A 25945-nucleotide genomic window follows, 5' to 3' on the forward strand; every position below is an offset into this window, starting at 1 on the left:
GTCGCACATTTCCTCAAATTCCAGCAACCAGCTTTGCACATTGACGTTGTTACCAGCTCTGAATATTAAGACGAGTGCGTTTCTGTTGTCGACTCTCACGTGTGTTTCAAACACTTTGCGCTCTTCTTCCTCCATCTTCTTCATCTTCTTCTTCGTCCATGCTCAATTTTCAAGGCAATGAAAGCTCTTACACGCTTATGCAGTTCTTTTTTCTAACCAATTGTTTTTTATCTTCGTTTCTGAAGTTCATCTTTGAACTCCGCAACTTTCACTGTTTCGATTTATTCAGGCTTATCGTTAACAATGCACTTTTCTTCGATATCCACGATGTCCGCGTTTGATCCTTCGCTCATCATGATATCGACTTGATATAAACTCAGTTGCACAATTACTACACGAATAGTGAAACTAGTTAACACGATCCCAGAATTATATGAAACTTTGACCAACATCAGACTCATGACCAACAACTCGACAACTACTGAGGAAAGACTAACTCGCAACTGCAACGGCTCGCAACTTACTTGTAACTGACTATTCTCTCTACCGAAACGTCCTTTTATACCAAAATTTTCGGTATTATCCCCATCCACATGCATTTTACAACTATTATGGACCCCTAGACCATCAGGTATACCTGACGGTCAGGTATACCTGATTACGGACCCACAATAATCCCTATGAACCGTCATTAGCCACGTCTAAAATAATCTTTATTGCAACCAAATTTATTGCCGTCCTCAGATTTAAATTCTTTCATACTGGAGATGAATTTAGTTTATACAATTTATGCATGTTTCAAATCGAGACAGTAAAAAATTTTCAGTAAAAAAAGACACAATTGAAGATAAATGAAAATTACTACCTATTACTATTACTATTACTATTAATATTGAGAGTTTAGAATGATTGCAATATGCGTTTATTCAATTACATTCTATAAGTTTATATAGATTTTACCAAGTGTTAGTTATTTATTAGTAATAAATATGGGACTTGTTTGGCAAAAGTATATTTTCCTCGTTCCAGTTTCAATTTAGCAGTACATCTAATACCACTTACGACGAGAATTAAAGAGTTAACACTAGAGAAATATATTTCTATTATAATCTTTAAAATATAATAATTATATGAACGTTTTGTTTGAGTTGCAGCGAGTATCCGCATACTTTAGTCCGGTCAAAATAGACATAAAAATAGTGATCAAAGAATAAAAATTCCAACAGAGCTAAATTTTGGTAGAGACCTTGGGTACACCTGTAGAAATAAAATTTCAAAAGCCCCCATTGATTCCACTTGTGCTAAGAAAGTTATTCAACGTCAAAGTCAAAATTTTCGGATTTTTTTAATTTTTCTTGAAAACGGTAAGTTTTACCGAAAATATAGCTCAGACAAAAATTGTAGATCATAACATTATCTACAAAAATTCCTCATACTTTTTTTCCTAAGAATCACCATTCCTAAGATATCGCTATTCTAAAAGTTGAAAGAATTACGTTCTATATGATATGCACATAAATACCACATATATACATAGTCAGGCACTTGATATAAGTGAAAATGCCTATTTGTATCTCTTACATGTTTAAACCATACAATTTTGAGAGTATGCGCTTAAAAGGAACTCAGTCCCTTAGCCAATCCTTTCTATATACCCGCATGACCTTGATCAACATCTGGCTACTCTATAATTGTTCACGTGGCGACGCTCTGCTTTTCTGAAGTAAGTGAAATACTTTTAGTGTTATAAACGTTCCTTTCGAGTGAATACATGTATTTATGGCTAGCGTCTACTATTACAGTTTGTACCTATTAATATTTTTAAAAAATGTCACAATTGTGCTTTATTTGCAATAAACTTTTGACGGAAAGTGAAACTGTTACAGTTAGTCGTGGAATAAAAATTTTGATCGATGTAAGTATCGAAAAAGGTGATGAGTTTGTTGGCTATCTGAAAAGTCTGTAACAGTTCACGTGGATTGCCGAAAATCATACACCCGAAAAAGTTCAATTGCTGCTATCAAAAGACAACATGAGGATGGACAAGCTAGTACATCAAAAGTAAGTCCACCTCGTACTAGAGCACGAGTAAGTGAATTCGACTTTTGTTTTAAAAAATGTTGCTTTTCTTGAGTGGTTTTCATCAGATAATCCTTTTTCCCGAAATTAACAGAATCTTATCTATTGCTAGTGGAGTCGTCGGTGGTAATAACATTAATTGCCATAAAACTCGTAAAGTTGGGATTGCTTCCATGTCCAAAATAATAGGTCAAACGTTCAATAATATTAAATTAAAACGCTCTGAAAAAGTACTCCCTCTTTTAGCCGTGAGTAGCACCGTTAAAGTTCACGAAGAGGAAATGCCTATAGACCTTGTATTATTATTTTAACGCATGAGTATCACTAAGACGTTCGAGGATGAAATTGAAAAATTTTTCGAGTATGAATTAGCCCCTTACCCGTTATCACTCTTCGATGCGCTTGGAATACGCAAAACACCAAAGTCAGCCATTTACGATTGCTTTAAATCGGTTAATGCTGAAATTGATACTACAAACAAGACATCCAGACATCCAGCAAGAAGAAGAGGAAGAAGAATAAATCGAAGAAGGCATGACTGTTGAAGTCGAATTTGAAGAATATGAATCAGATTAAAATATTAACACAAATTAGGACTGCAGTTTAAAATAATCATCTATATCACAATATCAATATCACTAATCATCATGCAGTAAATACAGTATTTTCCCATAAAACTCCGTTATAACAGATCGCGAAAAAAAAGCGCCAAGTACACTATCTCATAGGTGGTGTGGAAATATGTGCATATCATGTAGAATGTAACTTCTTCAACTTTTAGAATAGCGATATCTTAGGAATAGTGATTCTTAGGAAAAAAATATGTGGAACATTTTTGTAGATCATTTTATGATCTACAATTTTTGTCTGGGCTATATTTTCCATAAAACTTGCCGTTTTCAAGAAAAATTTAAAAAATCCGAAAATTTTGACTTTGACCTTGAATAACTTTTTTAACACACATGGAATCAATGGGAACTTTTGATACATTATTCTACTGGTGTACCCAAGGTATGTACTAAAATTTAGCTCTGTTGGAATTTTTGTTCTTTGAAATGTCTATTTTGACCGGACTACTTGTGCATATAGCAGTGTATATAATTTGCTTAACCTATTGGGTTTGAAAAGCGATCGGACAATCGCTTATGCGTCATTCATGTTTTCGTAACCAGCGGCGCATGGGTGCCTATTGTCCTAAATCTAGTGATTTATGACAAATGGTCGATAGCACAGAACGGTACTAAAGTAAATTTTCGAAATAGGATTCTCCTAAGTAATACCCAAATAAAATAGAAAATAGCATCGGGGTTAACATAAATCTTTATTTTCAAAATATCTGTATTTAATGATCGCAATTTCAGTGTTGCTCACATTCAATCGAAAAAGGTAAGTTGTCAGTACGTATTAAAAATTCAAATCTCATAGGTATAATCAACGTTGAATTTTTTACGGAAAAGAACACTGTTCTCAAATTACTCGATATTAATAATAAAGCAGGATAATACGTGTAGTTTCATAATTCACCGATATCCAAAATTACAATTCATTTTTTACTGGTTTAACTTTGTAGTTACAATCATTATTTTTTGCTCTTACAAAATTACGTAAAAATACTCGAGCAATAAAACCATGAAATCAAACTTTGCAATATTCACAGAAACAATGGATTATTAATATTCTTGAAAAGGTTACCGTTTGTAGAATAGACAGAAGTATAAATTCAGTTACAAAAACTCATTTATTTATAAACTATTTGCAAAAAAAATTGTTCTCATTATTCTCATATTAAGGGGGTATTCTAGTCTACAAATTTGAAAAAATCGAAAAAAAAAATTTTTTTTCATATTTCCAAAATTTAGACATTCAAGAATATGCCCTTAAAAGGATTTTTCAAAATATCAATTATTTTATGAGTTACAGCCATTTTTATGACCGGGCATCTGCTCCGGTCCGACCGGAACAAATGAACAGTAGACGGTAGACTTTGCCCGAGTACCTACGTATGAATACCCTCTTGAAATCTTTATTGTATTTTATCCCTTTGTAATATATTTTTAATTCAATAATTCAATTGGAACGATGTTTGAGTTCTGAAACCCAAAATAATAACGAATCGTTAAACTCTTTAATATGGACTTTTACTCCGAAGCACATCCAAGCACGAACACAGACAATTCAAATTTCCACTTTCCTCGCAATACGTATTTTTAATGAAGGTTTTATACCCATATTAAAAATCTTAAGTGGCATGGGAATCACGATTGGTCCAAAAGCTCATGCGTTCGCAGTCAGGCGAGACAAAATTCGCATCGAGCGCTCTGAACTCTGAGTTTCAGAGGCATCAAAGGAAGCCAAAACTGATCGTCTCCATGAAAGAACTTCGGAGAATGAGCAGTTTGAAGTAGAGGAAGGTTTCTTGTATAGAGCAGGAATCGCCGATTAAAAATATATAAATATGTTGTACCATTCTATGAGTAAAATTGCCGGAAACTTGTCTCAAAACTTTAAACGCGTTTTTCTCGAAACTACTTTTTTCGAGTTGGCGTGCACGATATCTCAAGTTCTAGTGATCCGATTTATTTGAAATTTGGTGTGAATGTTCTTTATACATTCCTCTATCGCCTGAACCACGCTCAGATCAAAATTCTTAATTTTACTATTTTTAAATAATTCGAAATTGCCAGAAAAACATGCCCAAAAGGAAACTTTTTCTTCAAACGGTCGCCATTTTGTGAAAAAATATTTTTTTGACTTTTCCAAGGTTCAGGCTATAGCCGCATTTATGCTAATTAAGAATCCATATGGCTTTTTTCCTTCAGATGACTAGAAGGGTTGAAATCATGCACGCCAGGACACCCTTTTTTTTGAACCCCTCACTTTGCCAACTCATAACTTTGTGAATTTTGAGTTTTCTTTTTCGGTTAATTTTTTATGTAATCTTAAAATATCAATAAACAAATGATTAAAAAATGAATAGTAAAAATATCTTTTGTTTCGTTTGTACAGAGCTTCAAAATCCGCCAGAAATAGAAAGAGTCTATCAAGTCTTGGTCGAATATTATTTTATTAGTCGAATGTTATTTTGATATACAATATAATCTCGATTATACATCACATACATACATTATCCGAACGTTCAATCATCAGAATGTTGTATAATTCTCTATAGTGTATCTCATATACATATATACGTATATAGCTATATACGTATATAATCCATATAGTATTTGTTTCCCCCTATCAAAATTGTCGACGACTGTAACTGTTGAAGTAAAATCTCGTCACAACATTTCAGTGCGGTATTTACATTCGAAACGTTACAAACAATAATGGCTCGAACACGAGAACAGTTGACAATTGAGAAAAAATATGAAATCCTTCAGATGATAGACAGAGGTGAAACTCAGAAATCCATAGCAAGAATGTATGGTATTTCACCTTCCGTCATATCCACTATAAGATCGAGACGAGAAGAGATAAAAAAATTTTTTGAAGCCAACTCAGCGACTACTAGCAGTTACGCAATAGTATTAGAAATGACAGCTTCTGATTCGAATTTCCACAAAGCTCTTGACGAGTGGTACATAGAATGTACAAAAAAAAAAATAAATATAACAAATCCAATGTTAAAGGATAAAGCTCAGGAATTGAATGCACAATTTCACACAAATCATAATTTTAAAGGCAGTCTCCGTTGGGTGGCAAGATTTAAAGAACGTCCTGGTTTCCGTGAAGAGGATATTAGTGGAAATTTAGGAAATCAACATGAAGCGAATATCTTCAAAGCTGAGATTAGAGAACTTCTGCAAGACGGGGAGTACACGTTGGATAATGTTTACAATGCCGATAGCGCAGCACTAATGTGGAAAGCAGTACCAGAAAAAACTCTGTTCTTTGAGACATCGCAATCAAGGCAAAGAATGGGCGGAGAACAAGTTACTACATTTCTCTGTACAAATGCTACCGGATGTCACAAGCTGCCGGTACTAATAATCTCCACGGTTGAGGATTTTCCATCTTTCAAGAGTTTTTACGCAAGTGATCCGTCAACTATGAACAAAACTGACATCAAACCTTTCATGGACACTGACATACTCTATGAATGGTTCAATACATGTTTTTTAAAATTAGTTACAGAAAGACAACAGAAAAACGGACACAGAGAGAAAACTCTGTTGTTGTTACATAACAATGGTGCGGATCGCGGAAATGGGATAATAAATACAAAAGATGAATTTGTTAAAATCATGTATTATTCATATGACGCTGCACCGCTCATACAACCAATAGATCGTAGAATAGTCGCGTGCTTCAGGCGACGGTACCGAAATGAATTGCTGAAATTATTAATACCAAAATCTAACAACGTTTCAGAGGAAGAACTTATACGCAACTATTCTCACTTAAAAATAGACGATTGCTATCGTATGGTATATAATGCTTGGTTAAAAGTCGAGAATCCAATAATCAAAAACGCGTGGGACAAGCTTTTGAAGAATGAAAGCCAACAGAGTTTGGAAGAGTCCGAAATAATAAAACAAGACATAGATGAAGCACTTGCAAAACTGAATAGATTACCAGGATGCGAAGAGTGCGACAGTATCGCTGTGATGAATTGGTTTGAAACTGAGACGGAACATAATACCGACACACAAGACGATATCCAGGATACTCTTCTAGATTTTATAAACGCAGCTATGGATACAGGAACGAACGAACTTACTGACGAGAACTTTGAAGATATACTTGATGATGATAGCTCTCCATAAAAGGCCTAGATCGTTTGAACTACAAAATGAGAGTAACTCGGAAAAACTAGTTATATTAAGACATATACATTAAAAAATATATTAAGAAATATAATATGTATTATAGACAAGAAAGGTATGGGACGCGTAAGATTTTATGTAGCGTTTAATTGTTTGTTTGTGCCATTTGATTTGAAATATATGACACTCGGTATACGAAAAGCTGTTTTCTTACTATCCTGATATTTATTATTATGAGTTGCGATAATCAAGATTCAGCAATATATGGAAAACAAGAAAAGACGCGAAATGGTCTCCTTGTATTTACATCCTCTTTACCTTTTATACCTTCAATTTGACAAATTAGAGTTAAAGTAACTGTTAAATTAAACCTTTATAGGGAATATCGGGATGGATCTATTCATGTATTAAACAAATATATGGTCCCACAAAAAAAATGATGATAACCTTAAAATCTTATTTTAAAAATGACTTTCAGAAAAAACATTATCTACCACTGTGTGTGCTCCTCCATATAGCACAACTTTGTGCTGTGTAGTTTCTTCCATGAAACCACTAAAAACGAAGATATTTAGGTGTTTCGATTTATGTGTCCCATTCTATACATCGGCGGATATTTATCAGTGCGAGTACCCACCAAAGTCGCTAGATACGTAAATCATCTATACAAAATTTGAATTAGAATTAAATTTATATTTATATAATTACATGATATAGAAACAAATACATATACGCAAACTGGCTTCTTTTTGCCTCTCTTCTTTCTCGAATTCTTTATAATTTGTCTTATTAAACGAAAAAGAAACTACAATTGTAATTATTTAACTAAATACAATTATTAAGAATTTAATTATTGGGTATGGCGACCTCGCCGATCTAAATGACTATGAAATATATTATCAAGATTTTAATTCTTAATAACTTTTCGTCGGCTTTGGTTTTCAAGTTACGAAGCAATTTGTTAGTGAAAGATTAGCATTTATTATATTTATTAACATTTATCTGTGATCTCTATTCTGATGTTTTGTATAAAATTATTTATTTTTGTAATTTTGCAACAAATTACAAGTTTTATCAAATTTCATTCGTATAAAGTGTAAAGGAAACATTATATATAGCCAAAGAAAATGCTAAATACTTTAGAATTTGAGCTAAAAAAAGATATAATAGAATATATATTAAACTTAAAAGAAGATAATTGCTTACAATTCTTTAGAAAGAATTTCAGTTACAGCTTATAATTTTGATGTAATGTAAATATATCATCGGATTCTGATGTGTTTCTACTATTTCTTACCTAACAGATGACTTAATTATATTGCAAAGAAACTAAAAATTATGATTATTATTAATATTTTCGGAGATCTACAAATTACTGAACACACGCTATTAAATGAGCAGTACATACGTCTCTAAAATATTTACATCTTCTTAAAAGAAAGTGACAGATTTCTGACATAACAAGCTAATATTTCTTTAGAAAGAATAGCGAACTACATCTATCAATGCGTCAAAAAATATAATCTTACTTTTAAAAATGTATGTAACATTCCTATCACCTCAATGCCCACATCTATCAATATTCTGACTACATCATAGGATATCACCCTAGATCTCCCATATATGTTCCTAAACACAACTTTGTTCTTCAGAGTATCGAGCCGAAATCATTCGGCGAATGGAAGTTACCCGTGTCAATTAAAAATATTTACAGTTATGTTTAATAAAGGCCAAGAAAGTAACAATTCTATTTACATTTTGAAATTTGTAAAAGTATTAATCGCGAAATATTGGTTGGTAAATCTGTACTTAAGGACCAGATTATCTCGTTCATCTTTGTCGAAATATAGTTATACTTTCTAAAACTCCTTTATTAGATTATTAAGTCAGAATATTATATATTAAATAAGAAATATTTAATATGAACAGCTTCATATCCAATGTTAGGTTACATTCATTATTAGAAATTGTAAAAGAAAGACTATTTGTTACATTAGAATGTGTTTAAAGAGACGAAATGAAAACAGTTCGTCGAATTTTAATAGATCAGGTAATTGGACAGACTTCTCCATATTTAGGAAACCGTTTAGACATTTCTTTCACCTGTTGTTTGATTCGATGAATTTTTCCTAATTGTACTTTAACCCCTTCATAACAATGGACGAGATGTCTCGCGGCTCGATACCAGCTGTTTAACGTTTGTGTCGGGATATCTCGTCATCTAATACTAATAGTTTGACTCTACCGACGAAATATTTCGCAGTTAATTCCGTCACACAACTGAAAAAAAGAACTAAATGCAATTCTTTTCAATTTGCTGGAATTGGCCATTTCGTATCCAATATCTCCAAAGTCAATACCACCAGCCGCACCCAAGTGAATGTACTGCATAAAAATAGTTCAAAAGCTTAAAACGAGAGATAACAAATCTAAAAGTGAGTCGTGGAAAAATGCCAGACTATTGTTCATGATAACGATTTGACAAATACTACTGATAAATATAATTAAATATAAATTTACATAGATATTTGCAATCTTTTTTTTTTTTTTATTTATTGAAATTCACAATTTGTCCAATTTGGACATTTGGTGGAATTTTTTAACAGTTAAATTAGCATGTTGGTGGCTACCCCCAGCGGGGTACCATCCTCGTGTTTGCTACGTTATGTCCTTTATAAGGTCTGCTGGGTGCTTCCTTTTTAGTCTTCTGTCCATGTTTATGGTTTTGTACGTTTCCGCAGCTAGCCGGTTTGGGTGTATTGCTATTCTTGATTTGTATTTTTCTGAGTAAGATATTTGCAATCTGTTTATGATTTATAAGTTACTCGTCGTGATAAAGAATAAGAGAAAACTATATTGACATGAGTCCTACCTAATTTTTGTTCAAAACAGTGCTTTCTACAGTAATTTTCAAATTATTTGACGTCGCCAAATTAGTCAACTCAACCTGTAAATTAAAACGCTTAATTTATATATTAAAAAGTTTGCAAAAAATGTTTCTCCGAACAATGGATGTATTTACAGGCATATCTTTTAAAAAAGAATAGCCCATCATAATAAAAAATCTTTTAAAAAAACAATAAATTTTTGTAGATTTATTATCCGCTCAAAGATACGTGCGATATACTGAATATGAAAAATTAGCTATCGCACAACAGTGTAAAAAGAGAAGAACCCACATGATAACATATGTTGGTTAGATGGTCAAAAATCTAACATGTCCAAAATCATTCTAATAGAAGTACAGATTTGATTTAAAATTCCACGAATTTTAAACAGATAGAAAATCAGACGGTGAAATTCGACGACTTGAAAGTTTTCAATAAAAAAATTCCGCCGTCAATGTCAATTTCTTGCGTGGAATAAACACTAATTTCTACTGCTTGCACGAATCTGGTTTCACAACTGGAAATTTTAAAAATTGTTCGTAAGGTGAGTATATACTATCGTGTAGATAAAATATATTTGAAATAAATCTCTATAATGTACATTCGCATCTGATCTTATCTCGGTTAAGCATGTGCAATTAGTCGATATTGTCCAAAACAATAGTTGATATTCATTAGTGTAAATAAAAAACAAAACACAATTGAAGATGAATGAAAATGACTTCCATGAAAACAGCTAAGTTTAGTGACTGCAAGCATACATATCTGTGCAATGCTGAGAGATTAGAATGATTGCAATATGCGTTTATTCAATTACATTCTATAAGTTTATATAGATTTTACCAAGTGTTAGTTATTTATTAGTAATAAACATGGGACTTGTTTGGCAAAAGTATATTTTCCTCGTTCCAGTTTCAATTTGACAGTACATCAGTTACGACGAGAATTAAAGAGTTAACACTAGAGGAACATATTTCTATTATAATTTTTAAAATATAATAATTATATAATCGTTTTGTTTGAGTTGCAGCGAGTGTCCGCACACTTGTACATATAGCAGTGTATATAATTTGCTTAACCCACCGGGTTTGAAAAGCGATCGGGCAATCGCTTATGCGTCATTCATGTTTTCGTAGCCAGCGGCGCATGGGTTCCTATTGTCCTAATCTAGTGATTTATGACAAATGATTGATACCACAGAACGGTACTAAAGTAAATTTTCGAAACAGGATTCACCTAAGTAATACCCAAATAAAATAAAAAATAGCATCGGGGTTAACATAAATCTTTATTTTCAAAATATCTGTATTTAATGACCGCAATTTTAGTATTGCTCACTTTCAATCGAAAAAGGCAAGCTGCCAGTACATACTAAAAATTCAAATTTCATAGGTATAATCTACGTTGAAGTTTTTACGAAAAAGAACACTGTTTTTAAATTACTTGATATTAACAACAAAGCACGATGATGCGTGTAGTTCCATAATTCACCTATGTCCAAAATTACAAATCATTTTTGACTCACTTATTTTTGTAGTTACAATCATTAACTTTTGCTCTTACAAAATTACGTAAAAATACTCGAAAAATAAAACCATGAAAAGAAGTTCTACAATATTCGCAGAAACAATGGATTATTAGTATTCTTGAAAAGGTTACCGTTTGTAGAATAGACAGAAGTATAAATTCAGTTACAAAAATCCGTTTATTTATAAACTATTTACAAAAAAAATTATTCTCATTATTCTCATATTAAATTCTCATTTTCATGCTGCTTGCTTCTATCAACTCTTGGTCGAATATTATTTTATTAGTCGAATGTTATTTTGATATACAATATAATCTCGATTATACATCACATACGTACATTATCCGAACGTTCAATCATCAGAATGTTGTATAATTCTCTATAGTGTATCTCATATACATATATACGTATATAGCTATATACGTATATAATCCATATAGTATTTGTTTCCCCCTATCAAAATTGTCGACGACTATAACTGTTGAACTAAAATCTCGTCAGGACATTTCAGTGCGGTATTTACATTCGAAACGTTCCAAACAATAATGCTTCCAAAACGGAAAATGTTGACAGTTAACAAAAAATACGAAGTCCTTGAGATGATAGATAAAGGTAAGTCTGATAGAAACATAGCAAAAGAGTTGTGTATTAGCCTTAGGAGCATCAGAAGTATAAAGATAAGAAGACAAGAGATAACAAAATGTCTCGAGGCAGGTAACAGTTCCGCAATAATTTTAAAGTCATGTATTCATCCGGATTTAGAGAGACTTCTTCGCCAGTGGTACATACGATGTATAGCAAAAGGCATAAAATTAACAGGAACAATAATAAGCGAAAAAGCTCAGGAACTTAATAAACAATTAAAAAAAAATAGTACTTTTACAGCCAGTCTCCGTTGGGTGATAAAGTTTAGAGAACGTCACAATTTGCGTAAAGCAGATATGAAGGAAAATTTAAAAATACCAAATGAAGCCGCGGTGGATACCTTCAAAGCTGAGTTTAATAAGTTTATGCAAAAGGAGGGGTACAAATTGGAGAACGTTTACAATACCGATAGCACAACACTAATGTGGAAAAAAGCACCACAAAATACTCTGTCGCAATCAAGCAGAAGACTGTACAAAAAACAAGTTACTATATTTCTCTGTGCAAATGCTACCGGATGTCACAAGCCGCCGACACTAATAGTCGAGACGATTAAGAAAACTCAAACTACCAGTAGTTCTTACACAAGTGATCCGCCAATTATGTACATAACTAGCAAGAAACCTTACATTGACAGTGACACATTTAATGAATGGTTCAATGAATGTTTCTTAAAATCAGTTATAGAAAGACAACAGAGAAATGGACACAGAGAGAAAACTCTGTTGCTGCTAAATAACGCTGGCTTGGATCACGAAAGCACGATAATAAGTACAAGAGATGAATTTGTTAAAATCATGCACTTTTCATATGACGCTGCACCGCTCATACAACCAATGGATCATGGAATAATCGCATGTTTCAAGCGAATGTACCAAAAAAAATTGCTGGAATCATTAATGGAAAAATGTAAGAACGTTTCAAGTAAAGAATTTAAACGCATCTATTCCCAATTAAATATGAACGATTTCTGTCGTATGGTATATAATGCTTGGTTAAAAGTCGAGAGTCCAATAGTCAAAAACGCGTGGGACAAGCTTTTGAAGAATAAAAGCCAACAGAGTTCGGAAAGGTCCGAAATAATAAAAAAAAACATAGAACTTGGAAAGCTGAATACATTACCAGGATGCGGAGAGTGCAGCAGTACCAGTGTGATGAATTGCTTTGAAACTGATAAAGAACATAATACCGGCACACAAGACGATATCCAGAATATTCTTCTAGATTTTATAAACACAGTTATGGATACAGGAACGAACGAACTTATTGAGGAGAACTTTGAAGATATACTTTATGATAGCGCTCCATAAAAGGACTAGATCGTTTGAACTACAAAATGAGAGTAACTCGGAAAAACTACTTATATTAAGACATATACATTAAAAAATATATTAAAAAATATAATACGTTTTAGTGAGAAGTAAGGTATGAAACGGGTAAGATTTTATGTAGCGTCTAATTGTTTGTTTGTACCATTTGGTTTGAAATATATGTCATTGGGTATACGAAAAGCTGTTTTCTTACTATCCTGATATTTATTATTATGAGTTACGATAATCAAGATTCAACAGTATATGGAAAACAAGGAAAGACACGAAATGGTCTCCTTGTATTTACGTCCTCTTTGCTTTTTATACATTCAATTTGACAAATTAGAGTTAAAGTAACTGTTAAATTAAATCTTTGTAGAAAATATCGAGATGGATCGATTCATGTATTAAACAAATATATGGTCCCACAAAAAATGATGATGACCTTAAAATGTTATTTAAAAAATGACTTTCAGAAAAAACATTATCTACCACTGTGTGTGCTCCTCCATATAGCACAACTTTGTGCTGTGTAGTTTCTTCCATGAAACCACTAAAAACGAAGATATTTAGGTGTTCCGATTTATGTGTCCCATTCTGTACATCGGCGGATATTTATCAGTGCGAGTACCCACCAAAGTCGCTAGATACGTAAATCATCTATACAAAATTTGAATTAGAATTAAATTTATATTTATATAATTACATGATATAGAAACAAATACATATACGCAAACTGGCTTCTTTTTGCCTCTCTTCTTTCTCGAATTCTTTATAATTTGTCTTATTAAACGAAAAAGAAACTACAATTGTAATTATTTAACTAAATACAATTATTAAGAATTTAATTATTGGGTATGGCGACCTCGCCGATCTAAATGATTATGAAATATACTATCAAGATTTTAATTCTTAATAACTTTTCGTCGGCTTTGGTTTTCAAGTTACGAAGCAATTTGTTAGTGAAAGATTAGCATTTATTATATTTATTAACATTTATCTGTGATCTCTATTCTGATGTTTTGTATAAAATTATTTATTTTTGTAATTTTGCAACAAATTACAAGTTTTATCAAATTTCATTCGTATAAAGTGTAAAGGAAACATTATATATAGCCAAAGAAAATGCTAAATACTTTAGAATTTGAGCTAAAAAAAAATATAATAGAATATATATTAAACTTAAAAGAAGATAATTGCTTTACTTAACAGATGACTTAATCCTTTTCATTCGAGAGGTGAGTCTCATTCACCATGTGGTGTGATGCCGCAACTCGAGAGGTGAGTCTCGCTCACCACTTGGATTGCTGCGGTATTTTACACGGGGAAGAGGAATTTGTGTGGATGAATCTACGATCAAGTTCAAAGATCGAATCTCCTTTATTATCTACAATCCAAAGAAACCAACCAAATGAAGTATTAGAGTTTATACGATGGCAGACTCAAGTACCGGTTTAACAATGGACAAGTTGATAAGGTCCGACCTTCCGATATGAACGACATTACCATTGCATCTTTATGCAATGCTGCTGGAAACAATATCTGATGTTCAAGAATATCATATGTTCACTGATCGTTATTATACGAGCTACATCTTGGAAGAAGAATTATTAAAATTGAAATACCACCTCACAGGAACTATCTTAACGAACAGAAGCATATACCAGAACAAATAAAAAGAACAAAATTCGGAAAAAAGTCAATAGTAGTATACCGGAAAAGAAATACATTAGTTTTAGCATGGAAGGACAAGAGGGTTGTCACGTGCTTGACTAACTGAGACAATACAGGAATGACGCCTGTGAAACGAATTTTACGAGATGGAGTAGAAGTGACCGTCAAGAAACCTAACGTAGTAATAAATTATATCAAACATATGGGCGGTGTCGATCGTATAGATCAGTATGCCTCAACGTACTGTTTCTTAAGAAAATAGCTAAAATGGTGGCGTAAATCTTTTGGGGGGAGGGGGGGGGGGGTTAGAAATTTGTTCAATAAATTCATATATTTTATATAAAGCCACTAAACAGCAGAGAAGCGAACAGCCATTTAATCATTTGCGATATTTGAAAACATTAGTCCACCAATTGACTGGAGATTTTCGCCAGCCACGCGATCGAGCTTCGACTTCAACCTCAGATTCCGAACATATCCGCTTGAATGGAAAGCTACATAATATTCTAACAGGAGTTACAAAGGACTGCAAAGTCTGTTCTCAGAGAAATAAAACAGTTAAAAAGCATCAAACGATATATGATTGTAATACTTGCCCCGACAAGCAGAGCATGCATCTTGGGAATTGTTACATGAAATATCATACACAGAAAAATTACAGAGACTAATATTTAAGAAATTATGTTTATAAAAATATAAAGATATGAAGAAGAAAGAAGATGTAAAGATATATAAAATGTTAAAATATAAAAATTTTATACATTAATTTGTGTGTGTAATGATTTTAAGTTACTGGTGAGAAATGCGTCAAAAAGGTTGCGAAACGTCTCGAGTTACTGGTGCGCCGCGCGAAAAAAAGTCCCGAGTGCAAAGGGTTAATTATCTTGCAAAAGAAACTAACAATTATGATTATTATTAATATTTTCGAAGATCTGCAAATTACTGAACATACGCTATTAAATGAGCAGTAGCGTCAAACTAAATCATTATACGTAAATGTTGAGACAGGTACTCGTTAACAAACGTCTTTAAAATACTTACATCTCCTTAAAAAAAAAGTAATAGTTTTCTGACATAACAGACTAATATTTCTTTATAAAGTATAATGTACTACACCGATCAATGCATCGAAAAATATAATCTTATTTTTAAGAATATATTATATGTAACCTTGCTCTGACCTCAACGCCTGCATCTATCTATCACCTGCTGTTTGATTCGATGAATTTTCCCTAATTGTACTTTAACCCCTTCATAACAGTGGACGAGATATCTCGACCTGATGCAACCAGTCAAAACCACCAGCCACACCCAAGTGAATGAACTGCATAAAAATAGTTCAAAAACTGAAAACGAGAGCTGCCAAATTTGAAAGTGAGTCGTGGAAAGAATGCCAGATTATTATTCATGACAATGATTTGAGAAATACTACTGATAAAAATTCAATAATTCTCGCTGCAAGGTTTTGTGGTAACAAAGAAGCAACCGTCGCTTTATCTATGGAAAATTATACAACTGTGGAGTCTTGGGAAAGTGGTGACTCATGATTTATGGAAGCTTGGTCCTGCCGCTGAAGAGCGAAGGCATTTTTGCTTGTATATTAACCTGTGATGAAGTATGTGATGACGCACACCAATAAAAAGCAACCACATTACTTCTTATCATCAGGAAATCCATTTACACATATGCCTAAGCGTGCACTTCAGCCAGTGAATTATTAATGCATACGTGCATACATACTATGAATTTTAAATGTACCGTTTCCCATAAGTTTATACTTCTAATTTATAAATGTTTTCAGTGACAGAATGCTTACATTTCATCACCCCGAAATGCAGAAATCATTAGTAATATCATTTACGACGAAAATTAAAGAGTTAACACTAGAGAAACATATTTCTATCATAATGTTGAAAATATAATAAAAATATCAAGGATTTGTTTGAATTTGTATATGATCAAGGTGGTATATATAATTTACTTAACGCACTTGATTTAAGTGACGATCAGGCAATCGCTCATGCGTCATCGACGCCTGGTTCATAGCCTCCTGAATCTAGTGATCATCGACAACTAGCCGATAGCATATAACGGTACTAAATAGAGTTTGCTAAATAGGATTCTCTGAAGTAATGAATCTCCAGATTGAGACTGGTTGACTGAGTCTTTTGATCGAAACTACGCTAAAACTTCTAGTAAATCTTAGCTTCCTAATTGAGACTACATTAAACTAATAGAATTTGATTATTCTAAGTCTCTGATTAAAACGTAACTTGACCTTTATTCAATTCTTATCTATTCTAATCAAAATTTGCAATAAATCAAACTACAGAGACTCTTGAAAGTATTCGTACACTTGCCAACACATCTCATGAACATATTAGGTTTGTTATATTAAACGTTTTGAAATTTCATTAGCTCTGTAATGGCATGCAACTTTTATGATTATATTGGTAAAGTTATAAACAATTCCAAAAATGTATACAGAAGTTATAAGATATTTAGCACACGTATACAAATATTTTACAAAGATCACGAAAGTATTTAAACAGGCAATCACAATGTTAATACGTCTCAATATTCAGTGGAAATATCTTTAACACGTATTATATTCATACCATGTACTAATTTTTTCCTAAATAGAAATTTGGAATAAATATCTCGTAACTTCTACATTTATTTTCAGATTAAATTCGAATCTCGTCAATATAATTATAGCAATTGCGTCCTATAATAGGGCTAATGAAATTTCATGTTTTATGTAACATGCATAATATGCACATACAACATAAAAGTTTTATATGGTAAATAAATAAATACTCTTGCGAGTCACTATATTGAACTAGATCCCATGATTATTTGATATTATACTCGCCTATGCTTCAGATGGGGTGAGGCGATTCCAACAATACTTAACGTAGTACTTGTGACTATTCTGAAAAGTTTTCTCCTGGTTTCGAAATTTTCTGTGCTTTGGTCAATTATTCTTTGCATGCTGATGCATGGCGTTTATCGAAACTCTTCGGTAATCCCTGACCAATGGCACGTTTATGTGGCTTGCCAATGAAAAGCTGTTTTTCTAGGTCTAGAAACACGCAATTCTACCATCTTTCAAACTGCCAGATACCTTCTAATAGCATAACCGTAACATAAATCATATTAGCGACGAACGCATAAGACATTACAACATACGTTAAAGACACGTTAGGCCTTGTAATGACATGTGTGTTTGAATAAAGTAGAGAATAACGTCGGAGTTATTATAAGTATAATAACTATATATATTACGTCGCGTGAAAAGGTCCGCTCGACGTTCTTCATTGTCTAACCGTCAAGGCCCGAGCACCCATAGAAGGACCTTCAATAACCTAAGGTCCCACCATAAACCGAGTCTTCTAAACCTGCAGGAACCGTTAATCCTGCAAGTATTTTCGGTTTCTAACTGGTACTTATAAAGTCCTTAGGTCTATTGTATATTCTTGCAAGTTACGAAGAAAGCAGGTAGTTAGCTAATGAAGAAAACCAAATAGTTGTCTAACGGAAAAGCTGGTTTTTCCCATAAACAATGTCGCCCATGAACCATGTTGGTAGGAGGCTTCTTCCTCCTATCTTCATTCCCAACATTGGTCATAACCAATCGGTATCGCGGATTATTGCCCTCACTTTCCTACCTAAAAATGTGAGCAACGAATCCGCGTTCTTCGTTCAAAAGGCACACAATACCGAATTTTCCTCCGTAATCACATCAGAACGAATTTCAGAGTTCCTAGAGTTCCTACATCTCTCAGAGTTCCTACAGTTCCGACTGTTCCTACTGCTCCGACTTCTTCTACACCATCAGAAGGGTCACTATACTGGTTCTCATAACCAACGAACAGTCAAAGTCAATATATACACGAATTCTCTCATCTACGAATAATCCTTTTCTTCGTCACCTGTATCTTAATCAACGGCGTTACTAATTTGTGTGATTGCATAAAGTGTGGGAAATAAATTTTATAATCCTGTGAATCGCAGTATTATACTCCAACAACTACCCCTATTATCTTAACGAAAATAAGGGAATCGATCTATTCGTGTTGTCGATCATTACAATCGTAACGGGAATTTACGACTCCCGTTGACGCGTTTTCTCGCGACCACGTCTCCCCGCGATAGCTCGAAAATATAATATAAGTATTAGGTCATCCCATAAGTTCGTGCCGACTTTTGTGTGTACATTTCATGTGTCGATTCATAAACATACGGCGATAAGGGACCAATGCACTTGAAAAATGGGAAGAAGTTGTACAACGAGAGGAGGATTACATTTTTTCATGAAACTGAAAGGTATGTAAACAATCTTAACATATATAACCGCTCGAAAAACGGAACGAACTTATGGAATGACCTAATATAAATTTTTATTTTCAAGATATCCGTATTTAATGATCGCAACTTTAACATTGCTTACTTTCCGTCGAAAAAGGCAAGTTGTTAGTACATACTTAAAAATAAATATGGATTTTCGACAGAATCGTTGAAGATAGGTTTCCTTCTTGCTTATTGAAAGATATTGAAAAATACCGTTGAAATGTTATTATGTTATTACTATTGATAAAAAATATTTTGGATTTATGTAAAAAATATAATTACGTTTTCAAACATGGTACTCTATAAAATACTTTATGAAATATTAATGGACTTGAATGTGAAATTAAAAACTTTGTATTTTTCATATTACTTTTATTCATTTATGACTTTTATATATATATATTTAAATTATTATTGTTTATTAGATTTCCAATATAACTTAAATTAATATTTTCAAATACCGACACCGTATTCTTGAAATCATTTATTAAGAGACAAATCTGTCGTTGAAACACAGTTTTAATATAGCCTCTTCTAAATTTTCACTCTGTATATCAATATACTTATCTACAATCATGATTTCGTTATTTCGTACTTAAGTACCAATCTCATGATCCACCGCCAAACTTTTTTGGACACTATCTATCATCCACTTACTTTTGTCCACGACTATATGTATCTCAAATTAAATCATTTATTTAATAGATGTGTACTTAACGAATTATGAACAATAAAATAATAATGAATATTATCTTCCCATAAAATATATAAAACTATAGTAACGGGATTTATTAATAATTCCGATGAGATTAAAATAAATTTAATCTTTTACAATTCTGGAAACAGATAACTGACACCACTTGCAAACTAAACTACGTATAAAGGTACATTTCAAAGCAGCATTCATCAATTTTATTGAAATTTATATGGGAAATACATAGTTCTTAGAAAACTGTACCGCGTGTAATTTTTATTGGCAATCATCCATCCAATCATCAATGAAATGAAAATAGTTTTCGAATCTTAAAAGGTGCATGTTTTTTTAATTGCATGTTATTGAAAAAAAATCAAACACAAAGTTTAAAGAAAAGAGTTGTTTATTTAAAATATATATTTAAAAATTTGAATATGTCTAATCATTTTTCTTGTTTCTCATTTTCAGTTAAATTTATATAAATACATGAACTATAGACGAAAAAAGAAAATCTGTTTTTAAAATTGTTTGTCCTCTTACATTAGAATTATGTTTGCTTATCTTTCGAATTGTAACTACATACCAGAAATGGTCAAAATATGTGAAATAAAATGTCAAAATATACAATTGCCAAAATTCATAATTTTGTTTTAATAATTTCATAATTTCTTACATATATACATAATCTACTACCTGTAATTAATATTTAAATATGTTATCTCGTTAACGTAGTATTTGTACTGTTTCAACTAGAAAGTGTATATAAAACAAAATAGTTAGAAAAATCTTCAAAATATAAACATCATACATATTGAACGAGAGCTCTGTTTTTAAAGTTCCATGTTTTCATATTCACTTTCACTTTCACTCGGAATACGAAGTAATGTCATATTACAATTTTATTATGTAAATATTCAACAAAAAATCAGTGTCACATTTCGAGATCTTTATAAGTTCAATAATTTGTTCTTGCTCAAATGTGTTTTAATCGAAAATCTTGACACACTCCGGAATACCCTATACTCAAGGAATACCCTATACCCTCAATAACACTTTACACGTTTTTTCTTTTTAACGCGATTAGAGACTCGCGTTCCTTATAACATTTAATGAATAGTATTCTAACATGACAAGAAGAAAATTGAGTGTTAACAAGAAACGTATATCGTAAAATTAAAAGTATGGTGACGAATTTTATATTGACTCTGAACATTTCCTGTGATATACCTACATAGAAAGTGATAACGGTTATTCTGAAAATATTTATGATAGTAATTCCGAGAGTGACATAGTTCCAATAAAGAGACGAACGACGTAATTAATAATTTCTGGCGACAATGAATAGAAGAAACTGATGAAAATGAGAATACTGATATAAATGTCACGCCTAAAAGACAGCGTCGATAAAAAATTAATTACGCGATGGAGACTAAAATTATTGGATCTAATATTTCTGTTCATTGCAACAAACTAATTACTTTCGTGATACATGTCCTCGAACACCAGAGCATCGGATCGGAGAATGTTTTGAAAGATACCATATCGCGATGGAACAGTATAGAATATAATTTTTATATCAAATGAAACCATGTTATTGGGTTACATATGTGTGTGAAGTCGAAAAGAGCAATAAATTTTGTTTATTATTTATAATCTTCCATTATGTTATTACTATTTATTCATTGAAAATGAATTTCGACCATACATAGCATATATACCATATATAGTACCTATGTATAAACTAATAATGACCGTTAGGGGGTTTAAAAAATATCTTGCAACCTGTAGTTCCCAAAATATTCCAAAAAATATAATCTCAATTCTCATCTTTTCTTCAAATATATTTCGTAAGAACTACTTTTTCTATCCCAATAACGATGCATATAAATTAAAATGAACGTTAAAATTTGGCACGTAAAAAATATAGAAAAAAAGAGATCGCATACTCTTTTTAAACCAATAAATAATATTTGAAGTTGTGAGATTATATAACTGAATAACTGACATACGTACCAAAATAGTACATTAACAAAAAGATAGTCAGTTGGGAAAGTGAAGAACTAAATTAAATACAAAAATAAAAGAGGAAGGCAAAGGGGGTGAATTCAGATAAGAAAAATGTTAAACAATTTAGTGCAAGTGTGTGCACTTTTGTGCACAAAAGTGCACACATTTGCACTAAAATACTGAATAAATGATCTGACATAATTTAAATCTGTAATTTCCATTTTAATGACAGTCAATAGCCATAGAAGATAAAACTTATATTACTGTATGTATATACTATTCTTTATTATTTTAATTCTTATTTAAGTTACAGTTAAGTTGATCTAATGTAACATACATTTTATCGAAAAAGAGAGGAAGTAAGGAGAAAGAAAATACTAGCGTTATAAAATATTACAATACTCTACCGATGACATTAAAGTATGTGACACAGCTATCACTTCTTCTGATTAATTTCTTATACAAATTTTTTCAAAAATTCTTTAACTGTGAAAGATATAAGCAATTGAGGAATCAGTACAAATTGACAACACAGCGTTTAATCGTTTGTACTCATGCGCACGGCTGTTTCATTCGTTCTATGTCGTCATCAATAGTAGGTCATCGCACTCTTCCTCATTCCCCCCTTACTCTTTATTATCATACACATACAAAAGTAAGAATCATAATAATGTCTCTGAGCAACATAACTATGTACAAATTAATTTTTGAGCAATATGTACAATAAAAATTAGGCACATCATGTCACATCCAATGTACTCTACATATTATAACAACCTCTGATAATACGAGAACTATACACACTGTAAAAAACACAAATTAACATATTATATAACTTACACTATACAAAAAATGTATACGTAAAACAACATTAATAATGCTAGAATCTGCCTTGTTCTCTATACCTTAACATCATATGATGCATCTTTTGCATTCTTCCGATTGAAATTTACGTTTTCTTATACATATATTTTTCTTCCAAAATTGAAGATAATTCGGGAGAGAATTTTTTTCGAAATGAATGGTTATTTTCTTTGATTTTATGATTTAAGTCAGCTAAATCATTATTTATTTTTATGCTTAAGTCAATATAAAACTATATGTAAATATCTGTACATGAATCTTTACATATGTGTGTATGGATCTTAAAAAAATATCAAATAGTCATAAAAATATCATTTTGTATTAACCTATAATTCATTACCACTATTTTTGATACATATTATATAAAAATTTTAAAAATCATAGATGCATTTATCCCTTGTACAATCAAGCTTTAAAGTTTTTTTATTTTATAATATATGTATTATATATGTATTTATTTCATAAAATCACATATATATAAAAAGATATATAACATAGTAATGTGTATAAAAATAAAGTAATTAGAAGTTATAACTAAATGTAATGTAAATAAGGGAAAAAAATTAAGAAAATCAGAGATTTAACTATTCTTCAAAAATCATAAGTTATCTAATACTGTATACTACTTGTATATGTGCATTTAACTATTCTGACAAACTATAGTTATTCTTTGAATGATAATATAATTTGAATAATAATAATCTAAAATCATAACTTTCAGTACCATAAATTACTAAAAGCAATTATCATTTCAAAGAACAATACCAGATCTTTGACATATAAACTACAATTATTATATAATCTAACATTTTAAAATATATTGAATTTTTAATCAAGATTCTATACAAATTTTCTATTATTCATTCATATTATTCATAAGAAAGAGACAAATGTAAAATATTGCTATGTATGAATTTATAATATATACTTACTTTATAAACTTGGCCATAGGTTCCATTACCAACAACTTCGATTAACTCGAAAATACCTGCTGGTTCCTATAACACACATGCACACATATAAGTATATATACATGCATATATAAGTATAAATTATATTTGTATATCATGTTTTTTGTACAATGTATATATACAATACACTGTATGATGTATATTATGTATAAAATAATATTTGAATCAACAATTTTTAACGATACTACCATGTCACGCTATTGATAATATCAATAAACTGTGTTATACATGAACAAGATATGACATCAAACTGATTATTTTCATATACTAAGATACTATTAAATATTTTATAGCTCCTTAAGAAATAGATACTTAAATACAATACTTAATACTTAATATAATACTTAAATACAATACTTAAATCTTTAATATTCAAATAATATAAACTGTTAATATTTGTTTAACAGGTACATGTATACACATCTGCATAGTGTATGCATGTATGTACTATATTTAGTTCACATTCTAAAATAAGTTACATATATTACAACTTATCAGAGATAAAAAAAATTCTTGCATCAATGAAAAATAATACAGTAATGAAAGAGAGAAAAAAGAGATAATAATAACTAACTATAATTTTATATTTACTTAATGATACTGTAAGTGAAAATTGTATGTATAATATCTGTTCACAATATTAACTGTTAATCTTAAATTTTAGATAATTTGTATAAATCAGACCAAAACTATAAACGCGAACAAAATACAAAAATGACTAACTAAACAACTTCGAATCTCCTTAATTTATTTTTTAAAAAGCATTTAAAAGGCAATTTTAAGAAATTGTACAGAAATTCAACAAAACTGTATTCTCTTATTTCCTTCTTTCTTCATTATGCTGTGGTGCTACCAAGAAATAATAATCATCGTTTACTCTTATGAGGTTAATTATCAATCATTGAATTCATAGAAAGTACAAAAAATAGACTTCTGCGTCCATAAACAAATATCATTAAATATTATATTATGCCTGATAAATAAAAATCATTAAAAGTCGTAACGCACCTTCAAAGCGTTCAGATCAATGTCGTCGAGCGAACAGTTGACGCTCGGTGCCAAATTATGCGCCATCTTGATACGCCACTTGCGCTCCTTGCGAGATATCTTTTTCACTTGAGCTCAGCAAATCCACCGTCTATCCCCTTTTCTGCTTCTCTCGTTATTGTTCTTATTCCTTATTGCAATTTAAACCGTATAATAATGTAGAGATATAGAAAGAAGAAAATTCCGTCTTCGCACTTACACTAACACAGAACACCAGGATCACTAACAGAAAATTTGTATTAAAATAATTCACCGGTAAACTAGTTACACGAATATTTTCATGAAAATTTAACCGAACACAACCGAAAGAGAAAGGAAATACACATAGAGCAATGGCACATGGCGTATGAAAGAACTCTAATGATCAACGAAGGAACAGTTTACCAATCAGATTAGAAAACAATACACTTCCATCACGTTCTACCTGAATTTTTCGTAAAATATAAATGTCAATAATGCGTAATGGCAAGCAATGTATTACACACTCACAGCGCTAAGCGCTGGATTATCGTATCGTCATAACGGATGCGGCACAACCGAGCCGAGCCCAAACACCACGGCAGCGGCCGTTCTACGTCCTGTCGTACTGCTTGCTGCACGCCTCTATTCCCTCTCATTCCCTCCTTGGCACTCTCTTACTATCTTCTTCGTTCTTATGCGTGCGCACACATGCTTTTTCTGTTCTCTCTTCTTAATGTAGACAATATTTTCACCGTCTTTGTTTTTCGTGCGCTACGATTGTATACCACTATGCTTCTTGACGTCATCAGCCCAACTATGATGGCGGCAAGTACTTACTTCCCTTCCTAATTTTCTTATCATAAAATAAAATTAAACAAAAAATCATTTCACTGATGGTTTCACTATTTCCCAATTATAATTAATAAGTATGATATATTTTAATAATATTTGTATATTTCATAAATGATTATTTCTTTTGTAAATGTACAACACCATATTTCACACAAATGGAAAATCTAAATAATTAAAAATAAAATAGATGGTCGTTTAACATTCTTTCTTTAATACAATTTTCATTAAAACCCAATATATTTTTAAATAACACTATACATGTTTGGAATAATAAATACATGTTATAAAATGTGTTTATTATTA

The 25945-nt window shown here is 31.5% G+C and overlaps 2 protein-coding genes across 15 annotated transcripts in view; one reads left to right on the forward strand and one right to left on the reverse strand.

Moving 5' to 3' along the window:
* Window positions 1-25567, reverse strand: part of LOC100650469 (serine/threonine-protein kinase mig-15) — a 79560-nt gene extending 53993 nt beyond the window's left edge. For 4 of the 14 annotated variants that reach the window (XM_048409660.1, XM_048409656.1, XM_012319963.3 and 1 more), the window contains exons 1-2: window positions 24791-25564; window positions 23744-23809 (exon numbers count right to left, since the gene is read on the reverse strand). In XM_048409660.1, coding sequence (XP_048265617.1) covers window positions 23744-23809; window positions 24791-24856 — 132 coding nt within the window. In that variant the 5' untranslated portion in view covers window positions 24857-25564. Of the gene's footprint in view, window positions 1-23743; window positions 23810-24790 lie in introns of all 14 variants that reach the window. The other 10 variants (XM_048409655.1, XM_048409661.1, XM_048409657.1 and 7 more) reach the window with 5 other exon arrangements.
* Window positions 11717-13420, forward strand: LOC105667000 (jerky protein homolog-like). The gene is made up of 2 exons (XM_012319951.2): window positions 11717-11876; window positions 12027-13420. The coding sequence occupies exons 1-2, from the start codon at window positions 11810-11812 to the stop codon at window positions 13217-13219; spliced, it is 1260 nt and encodes a 419-aa protein (XP_012175341.2). The 5' UTR covers window positions 11717-11809; the 3' UTR covers window positions 13220-13420.
* Window positions 25568-25945: the final 378 nt, after the last annotated feature.

Source organism: Bombus terrestris, chromosome 10, assembly GCF_910591885.1.
Source record: "Bombus terrestris chromosome 10, iyBomTerr1.2, whole genome shotgun sequence".
Classification (NCBI taxonomy): domain Eukaryota; kingdom Metazoa; phylum Arthropoda; class Insecta; order Hymenoptera; family Apidae; genus Bombus; species Bombus terrestris.